The sequence below is a fragment of the Penicillium arizonense genome (assembly GCF_001773325.1).
Source record: "Penicillium arizonense strain CBS 141311 chromosome Unknown PENARI_contig057, whole genome shotgun sequence".
Classification (NCBI taxonomy): domain Eukaryota; kingdom Fungi; phylum Ascomycota; class Eurotiomycetes; order Eurotiales; family Aspergillaceae; genus Penicillium; species Penicillium arizonense.
In genome coordinates this window covers 25,110-42,815 of record NW_019173334.1, presented here as the reverse complement: position 1 = coordinate 42,815, position 17,706 = coordinate 25,110, and the positions used below count along the sequence as shown (strand labels likewise).

The window sequence follows — 17,706 nt, the reverse complement described above, 5'->3', positions numbered from 1 at the left end:
GAGGACATCGTGCGAACTGATCTCCATTTCCTATGGACGGGTGTTAGCAGCAATTTTCATCGCGAGAATTGAAGTCTCCGCCTAGATGGAAATAGCTGTCATCAACACCAACTGTCTCTGCAGCTATATCAAGCAATCCATTGGGGATGGCGTGTAACCTCACTGCCGTCTCGGTCTCCAAACGGTTTTTGTTTCTCTGCGCAGCAAAGTATGCGCGCAGTTCAAGGGGTGGGTTTTCCTAAATGGCCTTGCTTCGCTGCAGTTTGTCCGTCTTTCCTGTTATCGTTCGCGGCAGCTGGGCGACAGAGACAAAGAAGTCAGGAATCATATAACTTGGGAGACCGTCTCGAAGCTGCCGAAGAGTATCGGCAGCGGTAGAAAGAAAAAGCGTCGCTTGGAACACGGAGAAGATCCTGTTCTGTGCATGTGTTGTCCTCATATCCATCGTATATGCACGCAACCAGGCGTGGAGTGGCTACGGCCGGTGAAGTTGTTGGCGTGTCTGAGTATGGCTCTTTCAAGAGCATCACCTGCTCGATCACAATTTCGCTTACCCCAGAGAAGAACCGCCGTACATGATGTTCAATACCTCCAGCTCTACACGCTGCCCCCGTATCTTAATTTGTTGATCAATCAATCAATCAATCAATCACAGTTCCATTAACCTGTTGGAGCCTAACTAGTATCGTAATGGCTATGCAGGCGCTTCTTTCCGGTTGAAGCAAGAACTCGTGTCCGTACGCCTGATCATGCTCCAGTACAAAAAGGTGAGGCTGGTTCTCCAAGAGGGGAAGCACCAGCCCATTACATGTACGCCAAACCCATAAAACACGCAAATGCGTCGAAAAAGCCCAGTACAAATGAAAATTCAATGCCAGTGATGCATTGAATACAAAAATGAATTCGTGGATGCACCTCCACCTCTTCAATGTCCTCTCCTTCTCACGAGACATGTACACGCTTCCGCGTCAAGGTCCTAGCCAGTTCGCCAACAGAAGCATGGTTTGCAGAGATGAGAGTGAATAGTCGGTGCATTCGACCGGATCAAAGTGGAACAAAGAATGCGCGCGTTTGAAGTATACCTCTGCCGTCGCATGCACCTTTCCATCTTCAATCTCGACAGAATATTGACACCCTAGCGCAAGAACCAGATTGAACATACAAAGGAAAGTAGTATTATCGGTTCTCATGAGATATGATGTCGTTTGAAAGATGGGGGGCCCCGTCCACAGTGACTCATAAATTCGGTCAAAGTTGCATTTGTTCAAGTATGGATATAGCGGGTGAACGAACTTCCAATACGCGTGAAGTAAAGTGTCTGCGACTGAGCGTGGCGGTAGGGTGTACTCTCCGACTAAGTTCAGTCTCTTCCTTGGTCCTGGGGTATGTGGCTGTTCGCTGTCGATTGTGAATTTCCGCTGGTGATTTTCAGTGACAAAGGTGCTGTCTGGAGATTGAACGTTAATTTTGTGATTGACGGCTCTTCGAATGTGGCTCATGAAGGCTGCGGCAGAAGATGAACCGAGAAATCCTTCGTTCTGCACTTCCCCTGTTACTGCTCCAACCAAAGCATTAGTTCCAGGGCTGGTAGATGTAGAAACGTCACCAGCGTCGATTTGGTCCACAGTCAGATCGGTTGTCTGTCTTAAAGGAGACAAATGATGAAGGGGGGATGAATCTTCCAGCCGCTGTTCGAGTTGTTCCACTATCGTTTGAAGCTTCCTAACCAAACTGAAAGTACGAAGTGGGTAAATTGATTAAGCCCAATTCTGAAAAGAGATCTTGCCCACTTACTCAGAGTCTTCGGCCTTTCTTCTCCCGATGCGTTTCCATATACACCTTGACTCATTCAAACCGCTCTTCAGACAGGCATGATACACTGGAATAAAGTGTCAGCCTGAGGCCAAATAGATGGTCCACAGGCTAAAGAGCAACCTACCTGGACGAAAGCCATCACACTTGGTTTTCTTGCTTCGACAAGGCTCGCATGCAAGAAGGGTCTTTTTTGGACGTCGTGGAGGATTTCGGGGGTGTTTAGTATATGACCGTTCCATCTTGAAAGTACTACCATGAGAAGGAGATGGATGCATCATACGTGCAGGTGGACGCAATAGCCTATTATTAATACGTGAGGGTTGGCATCAGGTGACCCGATTACGTGATTTTGCTGCGGTTCTCTAAGGCTTATCTGTTGAAATTTGGATATGGATGAGAACACGGAACTCTGGCTTCACCTGTGTGTCAAAGTATAGGTCTACATACTACAAGTCCGGAATCAGCACAATGAAATCGGCGAGAGACCTGGACCAGATTTGCAGATCTTCCCCATCATTAGGATTCATATAGAGTCGCAATGTGTTGAGAGTGTTCTACTGAGCACCACACAGCACGCTCGGGCGTGTTGACGTTTGTCCATTCGCTCTCGTCTTCAAGCCGGGTACGGTTAAATATTGCCATCGAATTTCATACTTGGGCAGTTAGGACATCTTTGAACAAACTACCATTTACTTATCTGTATAATATCCTTCATTACCAGCCCTCGGCATTTTCGTTTCGCAGATCTTACCTTTTCCACTTCACAGCCACAACAAATCGTCCATCTTGCCCAGTGTTTAGCCCCTTTGTTGTCTTTGTTCCTCATTCTCTCTCTGTGCCTGGGTTCACTCCTGTTAGTAACTAGTACTTTGAGGTGGATTACCCAGGCACCTTGGGCATTCGCCTCGCACCCAATACCACCTCTCTTTTGCGCCTTCAATCAACACAATATCGCCTTCCGGTTTCACTTCGTTGTGAGGATCACAGAAAAAGTAGTAGAGTGTGCTAGGCTTGTCACGCGGGACACGAAGGAGAACACGGGTAAGCCCATTTGTCACATATGAATATTCGAGTCCCTCCTGGATCATTACGTGGTATTCTTGGACAATAGCGGAGCAGACAAGCCGCTTTGCATTATACCTCATCTTCGCTTCCTGATCGGTGGGTATCTTATTGCTTCTGACCATATCCTTCCACAGGTCCATTGGACAAAGTCCCACGCGAAGAGTTGCGACAGGCAGCTTGTGAGGCGGCTTATACTCGACGGTTGTCAGAAGGGTATTTGTGCTACCGTCGACACGATGTATGCAGAACTGGTCAGGTCGAGGGTGGTTGATATCAGCTTCAGTCGTTTCGTTCTCCTTCAAGGAATTTGTATGATTGCTGAATCGGATTCCATCTCCAAGGCCGAACTCTTCACAAGCAGCTGGCAGTTTACAAAGCTCAGCTATTATATCGTGGACATGTTATTCCACTCCAAACCGTTCATAGGCCTCAAGTTCTTGCTCGCTACTGATTGGTTTGCGAGCAAATCGACGGCCAAGTCCTTCTAACTCGGGCAAAGACGAGAACAAACGTGGCGCCTGCCCTGACTCCGACTGAAGATATTTGCAGACGGACGTATAAATTTCTGCCAGTTTTGTCGGGCAGTCTTTTCCGGTAGGAAGAGGTATTTGTCCAGTTGTTGAGCGAGATGGTGAATCGACCCTCAGCGATCGGGAGAGAAGGACATGACAGTGCTAAATGAGCTCCACGAAAGTGGTCGGTCGGTTGCGCTCTTCGGCCTGGCGCCTCCCTTCCGCTTCTTGCTTCCGTCTCTCTTCCGCCTGCAAGTAGAGGACTTTATAATCTGGGGAGGAGGGGTCGGCCATCGATTTCAATGAAAGGGGGAGGAATGCCTCGGACAACTGTGACGTGACAGGCCCGATCGAGGGTTTGGTCCACTTGGCCGATGTCAGCTGATCGCGGCTCATGGCGAAAGTAATTCCCCGTACGGCAGTCTGTTAAGGCCTTAAGCTCAAAACTAATTCTGCTCATACAATATTCTTACCGCCTCCCTTACCGCCTCCCCTACCGCCTTAGTTAATTATAGGTTCGTACGAAAGCTTATTCTTCTAATTACCCCTCTCCACTCACTTCATTTACTATGCCTCGGCCTTAAACTACGCTTGATCCCTATAAAGATCGTATTATCTCTCTTTTTCAAAGCGATAATACTTCTATTGATGATATACGCGTTTTCCTACAAACTCAATGCTCTACTACTGTCTTATGTAGTACGATTAAAAGGCGTCTTTAGTTATGGGGAATCCGCAAACGAGCTCCTCGTACGACTAGTGATAAAGACCTTCACTAGCGGATAAAATACTATATCTTCTATAGTGGCATTGACGATAGTACCTTACTTGATCTTCTTTATTAGGAGGGTTTTACAATGACACTGCGTACGATACGTAGAATCCGAACTTAACTTGGTATTCTACGCCGAACCCGTTATCTAGAGTAGTAAGTGTAGCAAATTGAAGAGGTTCTTAGAAGAGAGATCTAAATTGGGGAGATAGAAGGCTTCGGACGAGTAATACTTTATAACTTTATTCGTTAATAAGGCCATTTATTTCCTACTTAGCGATTATTCTCTATCTATCGCCGCTTTCGACCTAATTCTCTCCTCCGTCGTAAGCGTGATCTCTAGCGTATGAAGGGTGCCTATATTAGTCCTAGTCTAAACTTTGTTTAGTATATTAATAGCTATATAAAACTATAGCTATTTGGTATTAAGATCTATGTAGCTATTAATAGCTACTCTCGATATATCGTTTGGGTATATATTAGTATTAGTGCTCGGACGAAACTAAGTGTATATAACTAATACCTTAGGGCTCTAACTACCTACTAATTTTAACCTTTAATCCTAAGATCCGATCTTGGTTCTAAAACCACGATAATAGGAGATACGCACTAGGAGCTTCGGAAGTCGTACGATACTATAATTAGTTATAAGAAGTGCTACTAGTATAGACTAAGTATAGTAAATTAGAGAATTGAATCTTAGTAGGGATAACTTATAAAATTAACGAATTTTGTCTTCTACGTACGGTGCCTTTCCTCTTCCTTCTTTCCTAGTATTATACTAATAATTAGAAAAGCGCTACTTCCACTCCCTTTAGTTAGAAGGCCACTTTTCACCGACTAACCCTATAGATTAGGTTATACTACTTACTATCTATATGCCTATCGTACGGAGGCATATTAATATATTTGTGAAGATATAGAATATATATTTAATTCGCAAATAGCCTTACCGACTAACTTCTATCCCTAGAAAGCTATATATAAACTTTCGACCCCTAAATATTGCTTAGAAATAACGAGCACGAAGGGATCGGACGTAAGGAACCCGTGAAATTAAGGACTACCGCTATTCTTTCAATCCTACCCTTCTTAATATACTTCGTGAAGCTACTTAGGACTAGGATGCTAATAAATATCTTCCACCTGATATCCTTTTTTAGTGCCGTACGGAGCTTTCTAATATTGGGTTTAACCTAGACGATCCTCTATTATTTTAAGCCTATAAGACTAATTAACTACACTGTACGATATATCTTAAGCTACGATCTCGGGTATACTAGTATAAAAACCTTAGATATTTACCTATTCTCCGTGTGTGTAAGAAACCCTTAGCGACTAATTAATTGCTTTTTTATTTTTTATTTGCCCTAGTTAGTCTAGTTTAAAATTATAATATTTTGTTTCCTCCTATCCTTTTTCTTTCTCTTTCTCTTTATATTTCTCCTACCGTACGATTACGATAGGGTTCTTTAACTATAATACCAATCTTAGTGAGATTATCGATCTCACTAATTCACTAGCGTCTTTAATATAGCTTATTCTAAGCTCTTCTTTTATTATATCGTAGTCTCGGACGACGTTAGTAGACGGGCTATCACCTCTTCTTTCTAGTCAAATAAACTATCGGCGCTAAGGTCTATTTTACCAATATACCGAGCTATCTTAGCGGCAGCTCCTTTTAAATAGACTAAACCGTACGGTCTCGTAAGCTCGTCGTGAAAATCGGCTTACTCGCGCTCCTCCCCGGGCCCCCCTACGTACGATTATCAATTTGTGTATATAGTACTACTTAGGTAACGGAAAGAAGTTAAAGATCCTTAAAGAGATTAGTATAGTATAGGATTCCTACTATTTTACTATATTTACTAACTTATTACCTACTATAGTAACTATCGTATATAAATTCTAGCCACGAATAATCACTAGCTTCTAAGATCTTATCGTTAATAAGCTCCTTCCCGCAATCCCTCGGAATATATAGTCGTACGAAGCTAAGGATAATAATATACTCCTTCTTGCGAGTAGTATTAAGGGTAAAACCCTAGTTTTACTCTCTAAATCATTTAATATCGCCTAAAATATAGAAGACCTATTTAAGGAGTTTTATATAAAGAGTAGTACTAGGGAAAGTGTGCTTTTTGTGATTATTAGGCGTACGATACAAGGAAAGGAGATTAAGTAGGAGGAGGCCCTCCGTACGGAGGAGGATATTAAGATAAAGGAGGAGCCTAATCTTAATATACCTTTATAGCTAGAGTCTCTATAGTTAGAGCCTCTATAGCGGGAGGAGTCTCTTTCGTCCCTTAAGTCACTATCGACTATGCTTAGTCTACATAATAAGTAGTGCCCGCCTCCGGCTACTACTACCGTACGCCAATATAGAAAGGCATAGTTAAAGGCTAAGGGAAAGCGGCGGTGCCCTTTACCTTAGCCACTACCTTCTACTCCACTAGCCCATCGTACGAGGGCTTATTTAAAGCGCCTTTAAGAGCAGAGATAGTGAGGAGATTGTGAATTTTGTCTAGTTTTATTTTTCTTTGTTAGTAAATTATGCGTTTTAATTATAAAAGATTAATTAATCACTTAAAGTTTATGGCTGTAGTATAATAAAGGACCCTTACTACCTTCGTACGGTAGTCCCTAGGTAGCGTAGGTGAATATAAAGGTGAATATAGAGTATTTTATAAAAGGTTGGTGCCTAGATCCTAAGGCTAAGATCTAGGGAACCCTATGAAAAGCCTTATTTATGGGGCCCTTATACGTCTAATACTAATATAATTAAAATGCTAGCTATTTACCATGCTTACCTACTAGTATGCCAATTTCTAGCTTATTTTTAGCACTATACGGTGGTCCCTAGGTAGCGTGGGTGAATATAAAGCTTTTAACAAAATATTGATGCCTAAATTCTAAGGCTGAGATCTAGGAAACCCTATGAAAAACCTTATTTACGGGGCCCTTATACGTCCGATACTAATATAATTAAAATACTAGCTATTTACTATGCTTACCTACTAGTATGCCAATTTTTAGCTAATTTTTAGCACTATACGGTACGTAGGTGAATATAAAGCTTTTGACAAAAGGTTGATGCCTAAATCCTAAGGCTACTATACGGTGGGTGACCACGAATCAAGGGGTAGCTACTAAGCCTAATTAAGAATTAGCTTCTCTAATTGGTCGATACTATAGTAGATTTATGAAAATATTATAGTTATGTCTCTCTCTTCTAGTTCTTCTTCTCTCTCTTTAAACTATCTCTCTTTTTTTTTTTAAAGAATAATAATATATCTTCGTACGCTAGGCTAAGCTACCTCCCCCTATGACTGTTAATTTGTGGATATATATACTAACCTAATACCGTCCGATAGTCCTACGTCCCCCGCTCCGGCGGACCCTTTCTCTCCGGGTGCTGCTATTTATAGTACCTTATCGGGTGGTAACAATGCTCTTAGAGGTAGAGCTTCTATACGTATAACGCCTTTAGCTGAATACACTATCCTTTAGGGTATTGTGAATAGCTTACCTAACCTAGTAGGCGGATAGGGAATTGCGCTATAATAGTTAATTGAGTTCTATAAGGGACGTTTGGTGACTAGGGCTATGTATAGCTAGCCTATAGATAGACCTATTCCTTCGAATTCCGGAGAGTATAATACTTTCGTACGGTTTATCGGATATAGAATCTCTATCTCTCGCTTACTATTCCTAGTTGTAAGCCCACTTTTTGAGCGCTTTATACATAGCGAGTAGTCTTACGCCGTGTTTGCCCTACCGGGCCACGATGTCTATTTCGTACGTTATAGTATAAATAGGTATTAGCTTACACGGATTAGACCCTCGTACGTGAATACTCTGTTAATCTAATCGCGTGGATTGCCTATCTAGGCTGAGTGCGAGTAATACCGTCGTAAGCGTGCTTGCCTTAGTGGACTAAGGCCTTTCCCTTTGTGTGTTCGTCTCCCGGGCCACTTTGGCGGTTATTGTGGGAATTGCAAATAGTCTGACTATGCTTCCCGCTGCACCGTACGTGATCAACGAGCTAGACGAAGTGGCTTAAGAAGTTAGCCCTCTGCTCCTAGTGCTAGTCCCGTAGTCCTCCTTCTCCTTGTTGGCACAATTAACCGTCCGATCGTGCTAGATAACAGCGTCTATAACCGCGAGGTTATTGACCTCTCCGACTAGGGAAGGACTACTATTTCTTTCTTTTTTTTGCTTCCCCTACACCCCAGCCGTACGGGATACCTGTGTACGGCGCCCTAAGCAATGACTTGCACCTTTACGTGGTGCTTAGGATCAGTAGCCTTAATGGTGAAACTAAGCAAGTCGACTATATTGGTATGTATAGCGGTGGCAGTATTAGTAATAAATATGCGGCAGAATTAGTTTTGAGCTTAAGGCCTTATTAGACTGCCGTATCCCCGGAAACAAACGTGACTTGGCCGACCCGGGTAAATGATACGCAACGCCGAGAACGTTTCCTGAAGGTCAAGGGCCATATGCAATTTGATGCTGCTTTCTGATTAGCTTGAGCCTCACGGGTTCTTTCAAACTCATAGTGCTGCACCTTATTACGTCCTGGCAGGGAGACGACTCGGTTCTCAACTATCGCATGATATGCCCCAAAAGATGAAATCTTAATGTACTATTGCCATGAAGAACCGCGAAATGTAAAAACCGCGATCTCAAGCCATGGCCCGGTTTTATTCTTGCCTCGGGCATAAATGTTGGAGATTCGAGTGTGAAGGCGATACGCATCCGTAGCTGAGGACAGTATGTTCACGATGAATTATAAGTATCAAGAGTAGGTTCAATTGTCTCTAGATACAAAAAAATATTCTCCTCGCGTAAGGGGGAACGCAAAACCACAACCCGAGACCGCATTCAGCCAAACAATTCGGCGACGATAGAATAGCGACCTTTTCAGCGCTTATTTATTTTTTGTCCAGAATATATATGCCTGCAGACTCCCCGCAACAAAATAGGCCCGACGGGGATAAACATCTCTGCGGGCCGAAACAAGTAAATGTTGAATGATTTCGTGAAACATTGTTCGAAAATGAGATTTGGGTTGACTTATTCCTGGACCAACGCACCTCCCAGTTAATGAGGGTAGTTTGTTACGTTCGATCAGCATCAAGCAGAGGCTCGTGCATTTTCCCGAGCCTGGCAGCGGATTTTTCCCATTGCATCCAGGTACTGTTTAAAAATACGGTGGTAACCGTTTCGTCTCTGGTCATTCATGCACAGCATTAATACGCTAGTTCGTATGCGTTCGTCAACACATGCCCGGCTGGATTCAAGACTGAGTCTTGTAGGGTCTCATGAACTATGCTGAAAAGATGCGAAGAACTATATCCTGATCCGCAAGTCTTTGTGAGATTGGATCATATTACTGTATGGTCTACACTCTGACGTCTTGATTATTGCACTACAGCTTAATATAATTTTACTTTCGTTTCGTTTTCTTTCCTCTTCTTTAGATTGTCAAGTTGACATACTATCATACGAAAGCTTTCAAGGGGATGTGGTAGACCCTGTCATGCACGTTTAGTTCAATGCTTGATTCGATGTGCTTGTGTGGATATGCGTATTGAGTAATGTGTTTGAATTCCTAAGTGTGGAGTATTCTGTATTTCTTCTCTAGCTGTCTACAGTTGCTTCGCAAATGCAGTAACGAACGTATTCCACACCAATACATCAAGGCTCTTCCCCGCTTCCTTCACAGCTGCACTCCCAAGTACTTTCTCTCTGATCTAAAATCTCAAAGTCAGCCAACTGTTCTCAACCCACCAACAAAATCAAAAGATATTTTAAGCTCACCTCACTACTCTCCCACCCCAACACACCAACCCACCTCTTCTCCTCTAGATTTAGACTCGTCCCTTGAATACTATTCCCATTCCCATTCACACCACCCGCCTCTGCAACCGCACTAACAAACTTCTCCCACGCCCCCCTCGCCTCCACTACTTTCCCATCCCCCTCCCCAATCTTCACCTGCCACACCTCCGTCAACGCACTCCCAAACACCTCACTCGGCTCGAAATCGGTATTATATAGCTGTGGGACTGGCGGTGCAACAGAGTGAGGCTTCACGATGGATTTGAAGGTCTGGAAATTTTCTGATGCGACGAAGGTGTTGAAATGTGAGGCGTCTTCCCACTCTGTCGAAGCATCAGCATTAGACTATGTTCGAATTTGCGCGAGCGCTAAGAGGAGGGAAAGAGATGGCAGTAGGACGGGGACGGAGGCGATGACAGCAAGAGAAAGGGAAAGAGGAAAGGGAAAGAGAAAGGGAGAAGGAAGAGGAAATGACGAACCAAGGCCAACACAAAGTCTAAAGTCCCCCGACACATCATTGCCATTCTCGAGGAGAATCTTCCCGAAGTATTTGAACTTGGGAGGAGTGACATGTGTATCAAGGATTGTGATGAGAAAGGGTGCGATCTCGGTGGTGAATGTTGCTTCCGTTACGGGATCTGTCTTCAATGTTGGGACGACGAACTCGGTGAAGGCCATTTTTGCTGTTGTGTTTAGTTGGGAAATTGAAGGATAAGAAATTGTATGTGAGATGAAGAGCTTGGAATTGAACTTCTTATATATAATCTTCCCTCATCCACTTTCTCTCTCCCGCCTCATACTAATCATTCAAAAACCTAACGGCCGAAACTCACAATTCGTCCCAAAAAAAGTCATAGGTTACGTCATCTCTCAACAGAACCTCTAGGCCGAAGCCGAAATCCGCTCGCATTTATAATCAGGTAAGCTCTCATCGTTGAAAATTTTCGTGCCTTACAGGGTAATTCCGGTAAAATTCCCGCACCAAAAAAAGCGATCCACCCCTTAGAACGGGGTTGCCCTATCTAATTGATGAGAAATCTGAGTAATCCACAAACCTTACCCAGACCTTTTCTCCGTGAGAGTGGCGGTGGTGTGTGTCTGGTAAGTTTGTGCAGGGGTAGTATCAGAGAGCAAACTTGTAAAACAGCCCCGCGGCCCCCACCAGTCTCGTAATAATTCTCGATGGCTCCTTAGAATCGCTTATAAATGTGGTTCTTTTGATGAGTGATCAAAACCGTGCTGCGTGCTGGTCTAGTAACAAGCTGGCAGAGTAATAAGGAACCGAGAATAAAACAGATCGACGCTAGTTTCTCGGCCTATCTGTTGTGATTACTGATCATTGATTTATCAGTCAAATATAGTGGTGGTTTCGCCACGAAACGTCAGATCATATGGGGCAGATGTATTAGTCAGATGAGCTCCACGGGCTTATAAAAATGCTAGTTGACCCCTCTATATCAAATTTGATGATATCATGACCTCATCATAAGTCGATAAAGGCCAAGCAACACCAAGACCAAGAAAGATGCCCCGTTTTCAGAGTTCTTTCGATGGCGCAGAGCTTTTCTTTCGGGACTATATTCCCTCTTCAGTCACTGCACCATATAATCCAGACAGCCAACATGGCGATAAGCAACAGCCAGCGATAGTTTTCTTGCATCAATGGCCGCTGTCCTCAGCAATGTGGCAGCCTTTGATGGTACAACTCACTGAGACCTACCGATTCCGCTGTATCGCTCCAGATCGACGGGGCTTCGGGCGGAGCGACTGGAATGGTCTGCAACCAGACCGAACTGAGATCAATTACGAAGTGTTCGGAAGGGATGTTGTCGATCTTCTCGAAAAAATCAAAGTGGGAAAGTTCATCTTCGTTGCAGCCAGCATGGCTGGTGGGGAATCGCTTTTGGCATACACGTCCAGTGATTATGTCCGTCAACATTGCCAAGTACGTGCTGCATATTGTCGTTACTCCTCCCTGTTGATTTTCCCCGCCCCTTGAGAAAAGATTCAATTGATTTTGACGGCTATTTAAATCAATAGGGATTTGTATTCACAAATACATCTCTTCCATATCCTGTCGCTACGCCCGAGTTCCCTCAAGCAACACCTTTGGAAATGTGGAACCAGGTCATAGGTGCAATCCGTCAGGATCGTGTTGGCTTTTTTGCCGACTCATTCAAAGGGCCATTGGGTATTGGTAATAACCAAGTCCCTGCCAAGACGCTTGAGCGGTTTGAGCGGATGGCTGAGGCCGCGGAAGCTATTGCGGTTGAGCGCGCTGTGCAAATCTTCACTCACTACGACTTCAGTGAAAAATTAGCAGCTCTGGGGCAAGAATCCGACGTCCCTTTTTTACTCCTACACGGTGACTCGGATGCTGGGACCCCCGTGGAAACGACCATAGATCGCATCAAACAGATGATCCCCAGAGCAAAAATAAACTTGTACGAGAACGCAAGTCATAGTACGAAAGCCTCCTCCCCACACCCTCTTTCATCGATGAAAAAATAACTAATAAATGCCGTTCTCAGTACTTATCATCACTCATTCCCAAAGGATTCTCAATGATATTGTCGAGTTTGTGGGTTCAATTTCAGCCACCGCATCACAAAGCTAAGAGAAGAAGAATGCTTGTGTCCCAAAAACCAAATCTCAGTAGATTGCAAGAGCAAAGTGTATAGAATTCAATAAAAAATTACATTATCTGCTGTTCAATTTGAATCATCACTTAGACAAATATATATGCTTTAGAGTCAGGCAACTGACTGGACGGAACCTGGGCTAGTCAGAGCTTTGAACTGAAATCTGGACAGCCAGAAGGAGTTGTGGTGAGCGAAGTTGTCAAAGGAGTCATCTTCAGCCTATCAGCGTCCTCAATTGTTCTTGTTACTTTTGACAATAATCAACATGTCTGATGGATATTTCTTTAGCCTGACCAAGACGGACCTTTAATAATTCTTCAAAGCAGGCATTGGGGCATTTTTACTTAGGCCGGGTCCTGAATAGTACAAAGATCGCTATTTGTGAATTTAACCAAAAGCTTTTCCCTCGCATTCTGAGCGCTTCATAGACCTCACTGGTTATGACCTCACATCCTTAAGCGAACAATCTTCATCAATTTCTATCCACTCATGAGCTCTTGTAACACACCCTCGTGAATTACACAAAGTTCAAGCGCCAACTGAAGTGAAGCTAGGTAGCTCAGCCAAATGAATGAGTATGTTGTTTTCAAGCTTAGTTTACAACGACCCAGGACTTACGAGAGAGTTATTGAGGATGAGCATGGTTTGGTTTGTATATGGCACGATTCTTCTTATTATATTGTACCAACCATGGGAGTTTCTACACTCGTGGTAAACATCAGGATACACTCTATTTGTCACATTTGCAAATTCCGTATCTCTGAAGGCGTCGAACCCCAGCAACTTGGTAAGTGAAGTTTTGATAGGCGAGGAAGCTTCTACAAAGTGTTCTAAAACTTATGTCCGCTCCAATGGCCATTAATAATTTCCTTGAAAGACCAAGAAGGCCTATCTAGATCAGAGAAAGCATTGATCTTATTTCCTACAAATTCCTACTGCGATATTTGAATGGAATGAATCCGGGTGCTTGAAGGATATGGAATTTTTTTCAAAAGTAAAAAATATGAAGTCGATAACCCACAAGCGACACTCAGAGCTTGGGTTGGCCGTACGCGCGATTCAAGCTCAGAAAGTCCACCTCGTTCAATCCATAACTCGCTAGCATCTCCTTAGCTCTCGCCTTTTGCATATCTATCCTTTGTCTTAGCGCATTGCCCCTCTGGTTCTCGTTCTTTCCCAGTTGCAAAACATGCACCTCGTCAGGGCCATCGACGATGCGCATTGTACGTCCGTTTGCCCACATGGCCGCGAGTGGTGTATCCTGACATACTCCGGCAGCTCCGTACGCCTGCATTACACGATCTAGTACCTCAAGCATCATTGAAGGTACTTGTACTTAGCAATTTCTTTCATTGCAGCTTTGGCACCCATTTCATCGATTGTTATCGCGGCATTCAGTACAGAAAGGCGGGCTGTATCGATTTCGATGCGAGAGCGGGCTACTCGCTCAAGTTGAATCCCGTGAGAAGAGAGAGTCTGCCCAAAGGGCTTCTTTGCTGGGTTGTTCAATCGCGCAAGCATATACTCGAGCGCTTTTTCGGCCTGAGTATAGTTAGTGCTAATCGTAGAAACGGGAAATGAAGTGGAAGATAGATTAGACTAACAGCACCGATGGAACGCATTGCATGACGAATACGTCCAGGTCCGAGACGACCCTGGACAACCTCAAAACCGCCGCCTGGACGTAAGATCATATTTTCTGCAGGGACACGAACATTGTTGAAAGTGATATGTCCGTGTCCGTGGGGAGCATGATCAAATCCGATAACAGCGAGCACATGATTAACAGGTTACGCCAGGGGTGTCTACCGGGACCAAGATCACAGACTGCTGCTTGTACTTGTCTGGGTTGAGGGATCTGATTTACCCATCACAATATAGATCTTGCAGTTCTCGTCACCAGCACCACTGCTCCACCTAGAATCGGGTCGTGAGTAGTTTCCTAATTAAGGTTGTATACAAATGAAGATATTAACTTTAGCTGGGAGTGTTTAAACTGGGGACAAATGAGCAAGAATCTGCAAACGGGATTTTGCCATGAGGAAGGAGAAGATCCAATATTTTACCATTTCTACTCCAATTAGCTGAATGTATTGATTCGAAAAGGTGGGACTCACTTTTCCATTGAGAATATAGTCATTGCCCTCCTTTCGCATCGTAAGTTCAATGTCTGTCGCATCACTCGAAGCGACCTGGGGTTCTATCATAAAAAGGCGGAGTGGATGACCTCATTTAAAGAGAGGTACGAGTCATTTCTGTTTTTGAGCTTCCGTGCCATACTTGGCGAGCACTTCCATATTCCCAGTATCAGGCGCATTGCAATTGCAAGCCTACCAGAGTCAACAAAAGTGTACAAGACCCCCGAAATATGATAAAATTTCACTTCAAAAGACAATAAGGCCTGGGTTCGACGAGCAACTTTCCACATACCTCAGGAGCAATATCGCTCTTGCCCAGAAGCTCCGCCATCAAACCGTACTCCAAGTTACTGAACCCGGCACCTTCCTTGAAGTGTGCTTTTGGCAGAAACAAGTTCCATAGTCCGAGAGATTTTGCCTTCCGTTTCAAGTCCTCGAGAACGGTAGGATGAGTGCTAAATTGATATTTGGTATCATAGCCATTTGCGTTTAGTTGCTGTGCAAATACTGTATCCGCGGGAATGCAGTCTTCTTCCACGAAGTTCTCAACCTGTATGACACTTAGTCTGCCCAAAGGTGAAGGGAAAGCATTGGACCCACAAGATCCAGTGTCTTCTTGGCTCTTTCGCTGACGAAAGGTCGTGCAATTACAGGGATCCGCTGTGAGGCAGAGACGTAGCCCTTTGCGTCATTGATTAAGTACGGCAAAAGACATATTGAATTCGTACGGAGAAAATTATGGTAGATTCAGGATACAAGATGGATCGCGATGAAGTGCTGATGATTGACCAAAAGGGTGAGCAGCCATACCCCCACGACAACTTAGGTAGATTTAAATTGCCGGATAGTACGGAATTGCAGGAGGCAATCAGTTCTGGTCTCATTTACTATTAGTCATCGTTGTTTCTTCCATATGTTAACACCGTCATGAGTAGGGTTCAGAAGCCTCGGGGACGACCTGTCATGCTCATAATGACGAATTCAACCACGCTTATTAGCTGTTGCATTTAAGGTTAGCTAGCCTAAATCGGTGATGTCAACCGTCGAGAATGTTTACTCATCATGTCGGTTAGGCCATTGCCATTACCTCAAGTGGCCTGTTGCCCAAAGCAAACGCCAGCCTTTTGCCATACATATAAGCGCTATTCCCGGGTTCAGGGTTTAGCGACATATAAGTCCTACACGACTATGGTCCCTCCGACACAGAAGGCTCTCATTGTTACAGCGGTGGGGAAGCCTCTCACCCTAACTACCGACTGGCCGGTTCCTCAGCCGGGAGCAAAGCAAGTGCAAATTCGGGTTATGGTTTCTGGTCCGAACCCTCACGATCAGAAAGCTCGCGATACCGGTTTATTCATTGCTGAGAACCTGCCTGCCGTCCCCGGGAACGACGTGGTAGGACAAATAGTGGCTGTTGGCTCCGACGTGACAGGCTTTTCTGTCGGGGAAAAGGTCTTTGGACAGGCCGGTTTCTTGCCGGGGTACATTCAAAATGGGTTCCAAGAGTATGCTGTCCTCGACAGATTTTATTGCGAAGGTCCCGGATGGCTTCACTGTGGATGACGTTGCATCACTGCCGACGAACGTCCTAGCGACTGTCATTGCGTTCTTCAGTCCGTCGTTCTTCGGACTTCCCGCCCCTTAGACATCAACGGCTGCAGTTGCAGCCCCAGAGGGGGGGGGTGCAATCTTAGTGCTAGGCGGTGGCAGCAACTGTGGTAAATTTGGCGTTCAGCTCGCTGTCCTGGCAGGATTTGGGCGTATCGTGGTTGTCGGCGGAGACGAGACAGAACTCAAATCATATGGTGCGACGCACGTTATCGACCGGCACGGAACCCCGAGCGAAACCGTTTCTCGCATACGCGAGATCGTAGGTGATGACCTACTCTACGCCTACGACACTGTCAACCCTCCCGCCACTCAGATAGTCGGCATTAACGCACTCTCGTCTACCCGAAAGGGCAAAGTGGCTCGGTTATTGCCTATTGGCCCTATGGACGAGTCTCAAGTCGAAAAGAAGAGCGCGGGCTACGAGATCTGGCATATTCTCAGTGACCCGCATCAACACGCCAAATTGTGCAAATCATTCTGGGAACACGTACCGCGCTTGTTGCGGGAGGGGCAGATCAAGCCTGCCGCTTACAAGAGAGTCGATGGCTGGGATGCGGACCTATGCTGCTCACATACCACACCATATCAGCTTTGACCAGGCAGCGACATTCCCCATCAATGCCTTTGCGAGTTTTATCGCCCTATTCAGTTCGTCGGGATTCGATCTAGCACCAAAGTTTTTGGGTCACGGTGTGGACTACGCGAATGAAGCGATTTTCATCATTGGAGGCGGCTCTAACAGTGGGAAATTTGCCCTTCAGTTCTCTCGTCTTGCAGGCTTTGGGAAGATTATTACAACAGCCAAGGTCCGCAGCGATGGGGGGCAATCCCTCCGTGACTTTGGTGCTACTCATATCATAGATCGGGAGGCAGCGGATGTGGAAGATCAGATCCGTGCGCTGGTTGGCGATGACTTGTTGTACGCCTTTGACGCGGTTAACGGTGCTTTCTTGGGTGGTGTTAGCCACCAGCTGGCACTCTCGCTTCTGTCGACCACGAAGAAAGGGTCTTTGGCAACATTGGTTGATGGAGACCCTGATCCTGTAATTGCAGCTACAAAGACCGCTGGTTTCAAGAAAAAATCATATTCTCGGAGTCAGTGATCTGCACCAAGAGCTGGCTGCCAAGTTCTGGATGGAGTTGCCAGGTTGGATCGAGAAGGGCGAGCTGAAGCCGTTGGACTTTGAAGTCATGGACGGACTTGACGCGAAGAAAGTCAACAACCTGCTGGATGACTATCGTGACGGCAGAGCGGTAACTAAGACTCATGTGCATCCCGATCCTAGGGACTCCATTTTCAAACG

The 17,706-nt window shown here is 44.9% G+C and overlaps 3 protein-coding genes across 3 annotated transcripts; 1 reads left to right on the top strand and 2 right to left on the bottom strand.

Moving 5' to 3' along the window:
- Positions 1–9,818: 9,818 nt before the first annotated feature.
- On the bottom strand, positions 9,819–10,689 carry PENARI_c057G01523 (uncharacterized protein; the record flags this gene model as incomplete). The annotated part of the gene is made up of 3 exons (XM_022637499.1): positions 9,819–9,923; positions 9,991–10,334; positions 10,491–10,689. The coding sequence occupies 3 exons, from the start codon at positions 10,687–10,689 to the stop codon at positions 9,819–9,821; spliced, it is 648 nt and encodes a 215-aa protein (XP_022482643.1).
- Positions 10,690–13,970: 3,281 nt separating this feature from the next.
- Positions 13,971–15,506, bottom strand: PENARI_c057G06894 (uncharacterized protein; the record flags this gene model as incomplete). Its single annotated transcript, XM_022637507.1, has 7 exons — positions 13,971–14,195; positions 14,258–14,331; positions 14,521–14,570; positions 14,934–14,983; positions 15,084–15,341; positions 15,392–15,451; positions 15,495–15,506. The coding sequence occupies 7 exons, from the start codon at positions 15,504–15,506 to the stop codon at positions 13,971–13,973; spliced, it is 729 nt and encodes a 242-aa protein (XP_022482637.1).
- Positions 15,507–15,979: 473 nt separating this feature from the next.
- Positions 15,980–17,505, top strand: PENARI_c057G01839 (uncharacterized protein; the record flags this gene model as incomplete). The annotated part of the gene is made up of 4 exons (XM_022637500.1): positions 15,980–16,259; positions 16,315–16,404; positions 16,453–16,889; positions 16,942–17,505. The coding sequence occupies 4 exons, from the start codon at positions 15,980–15,982 to the stop codon at positions 17,503–17,505; spliced, it is 1,371 nt and encodes a 456-aa protein (XP_022482634.1).
- Between the last annotated feature and the right edge of the window lie 201 nt (positions 17,506–17,706).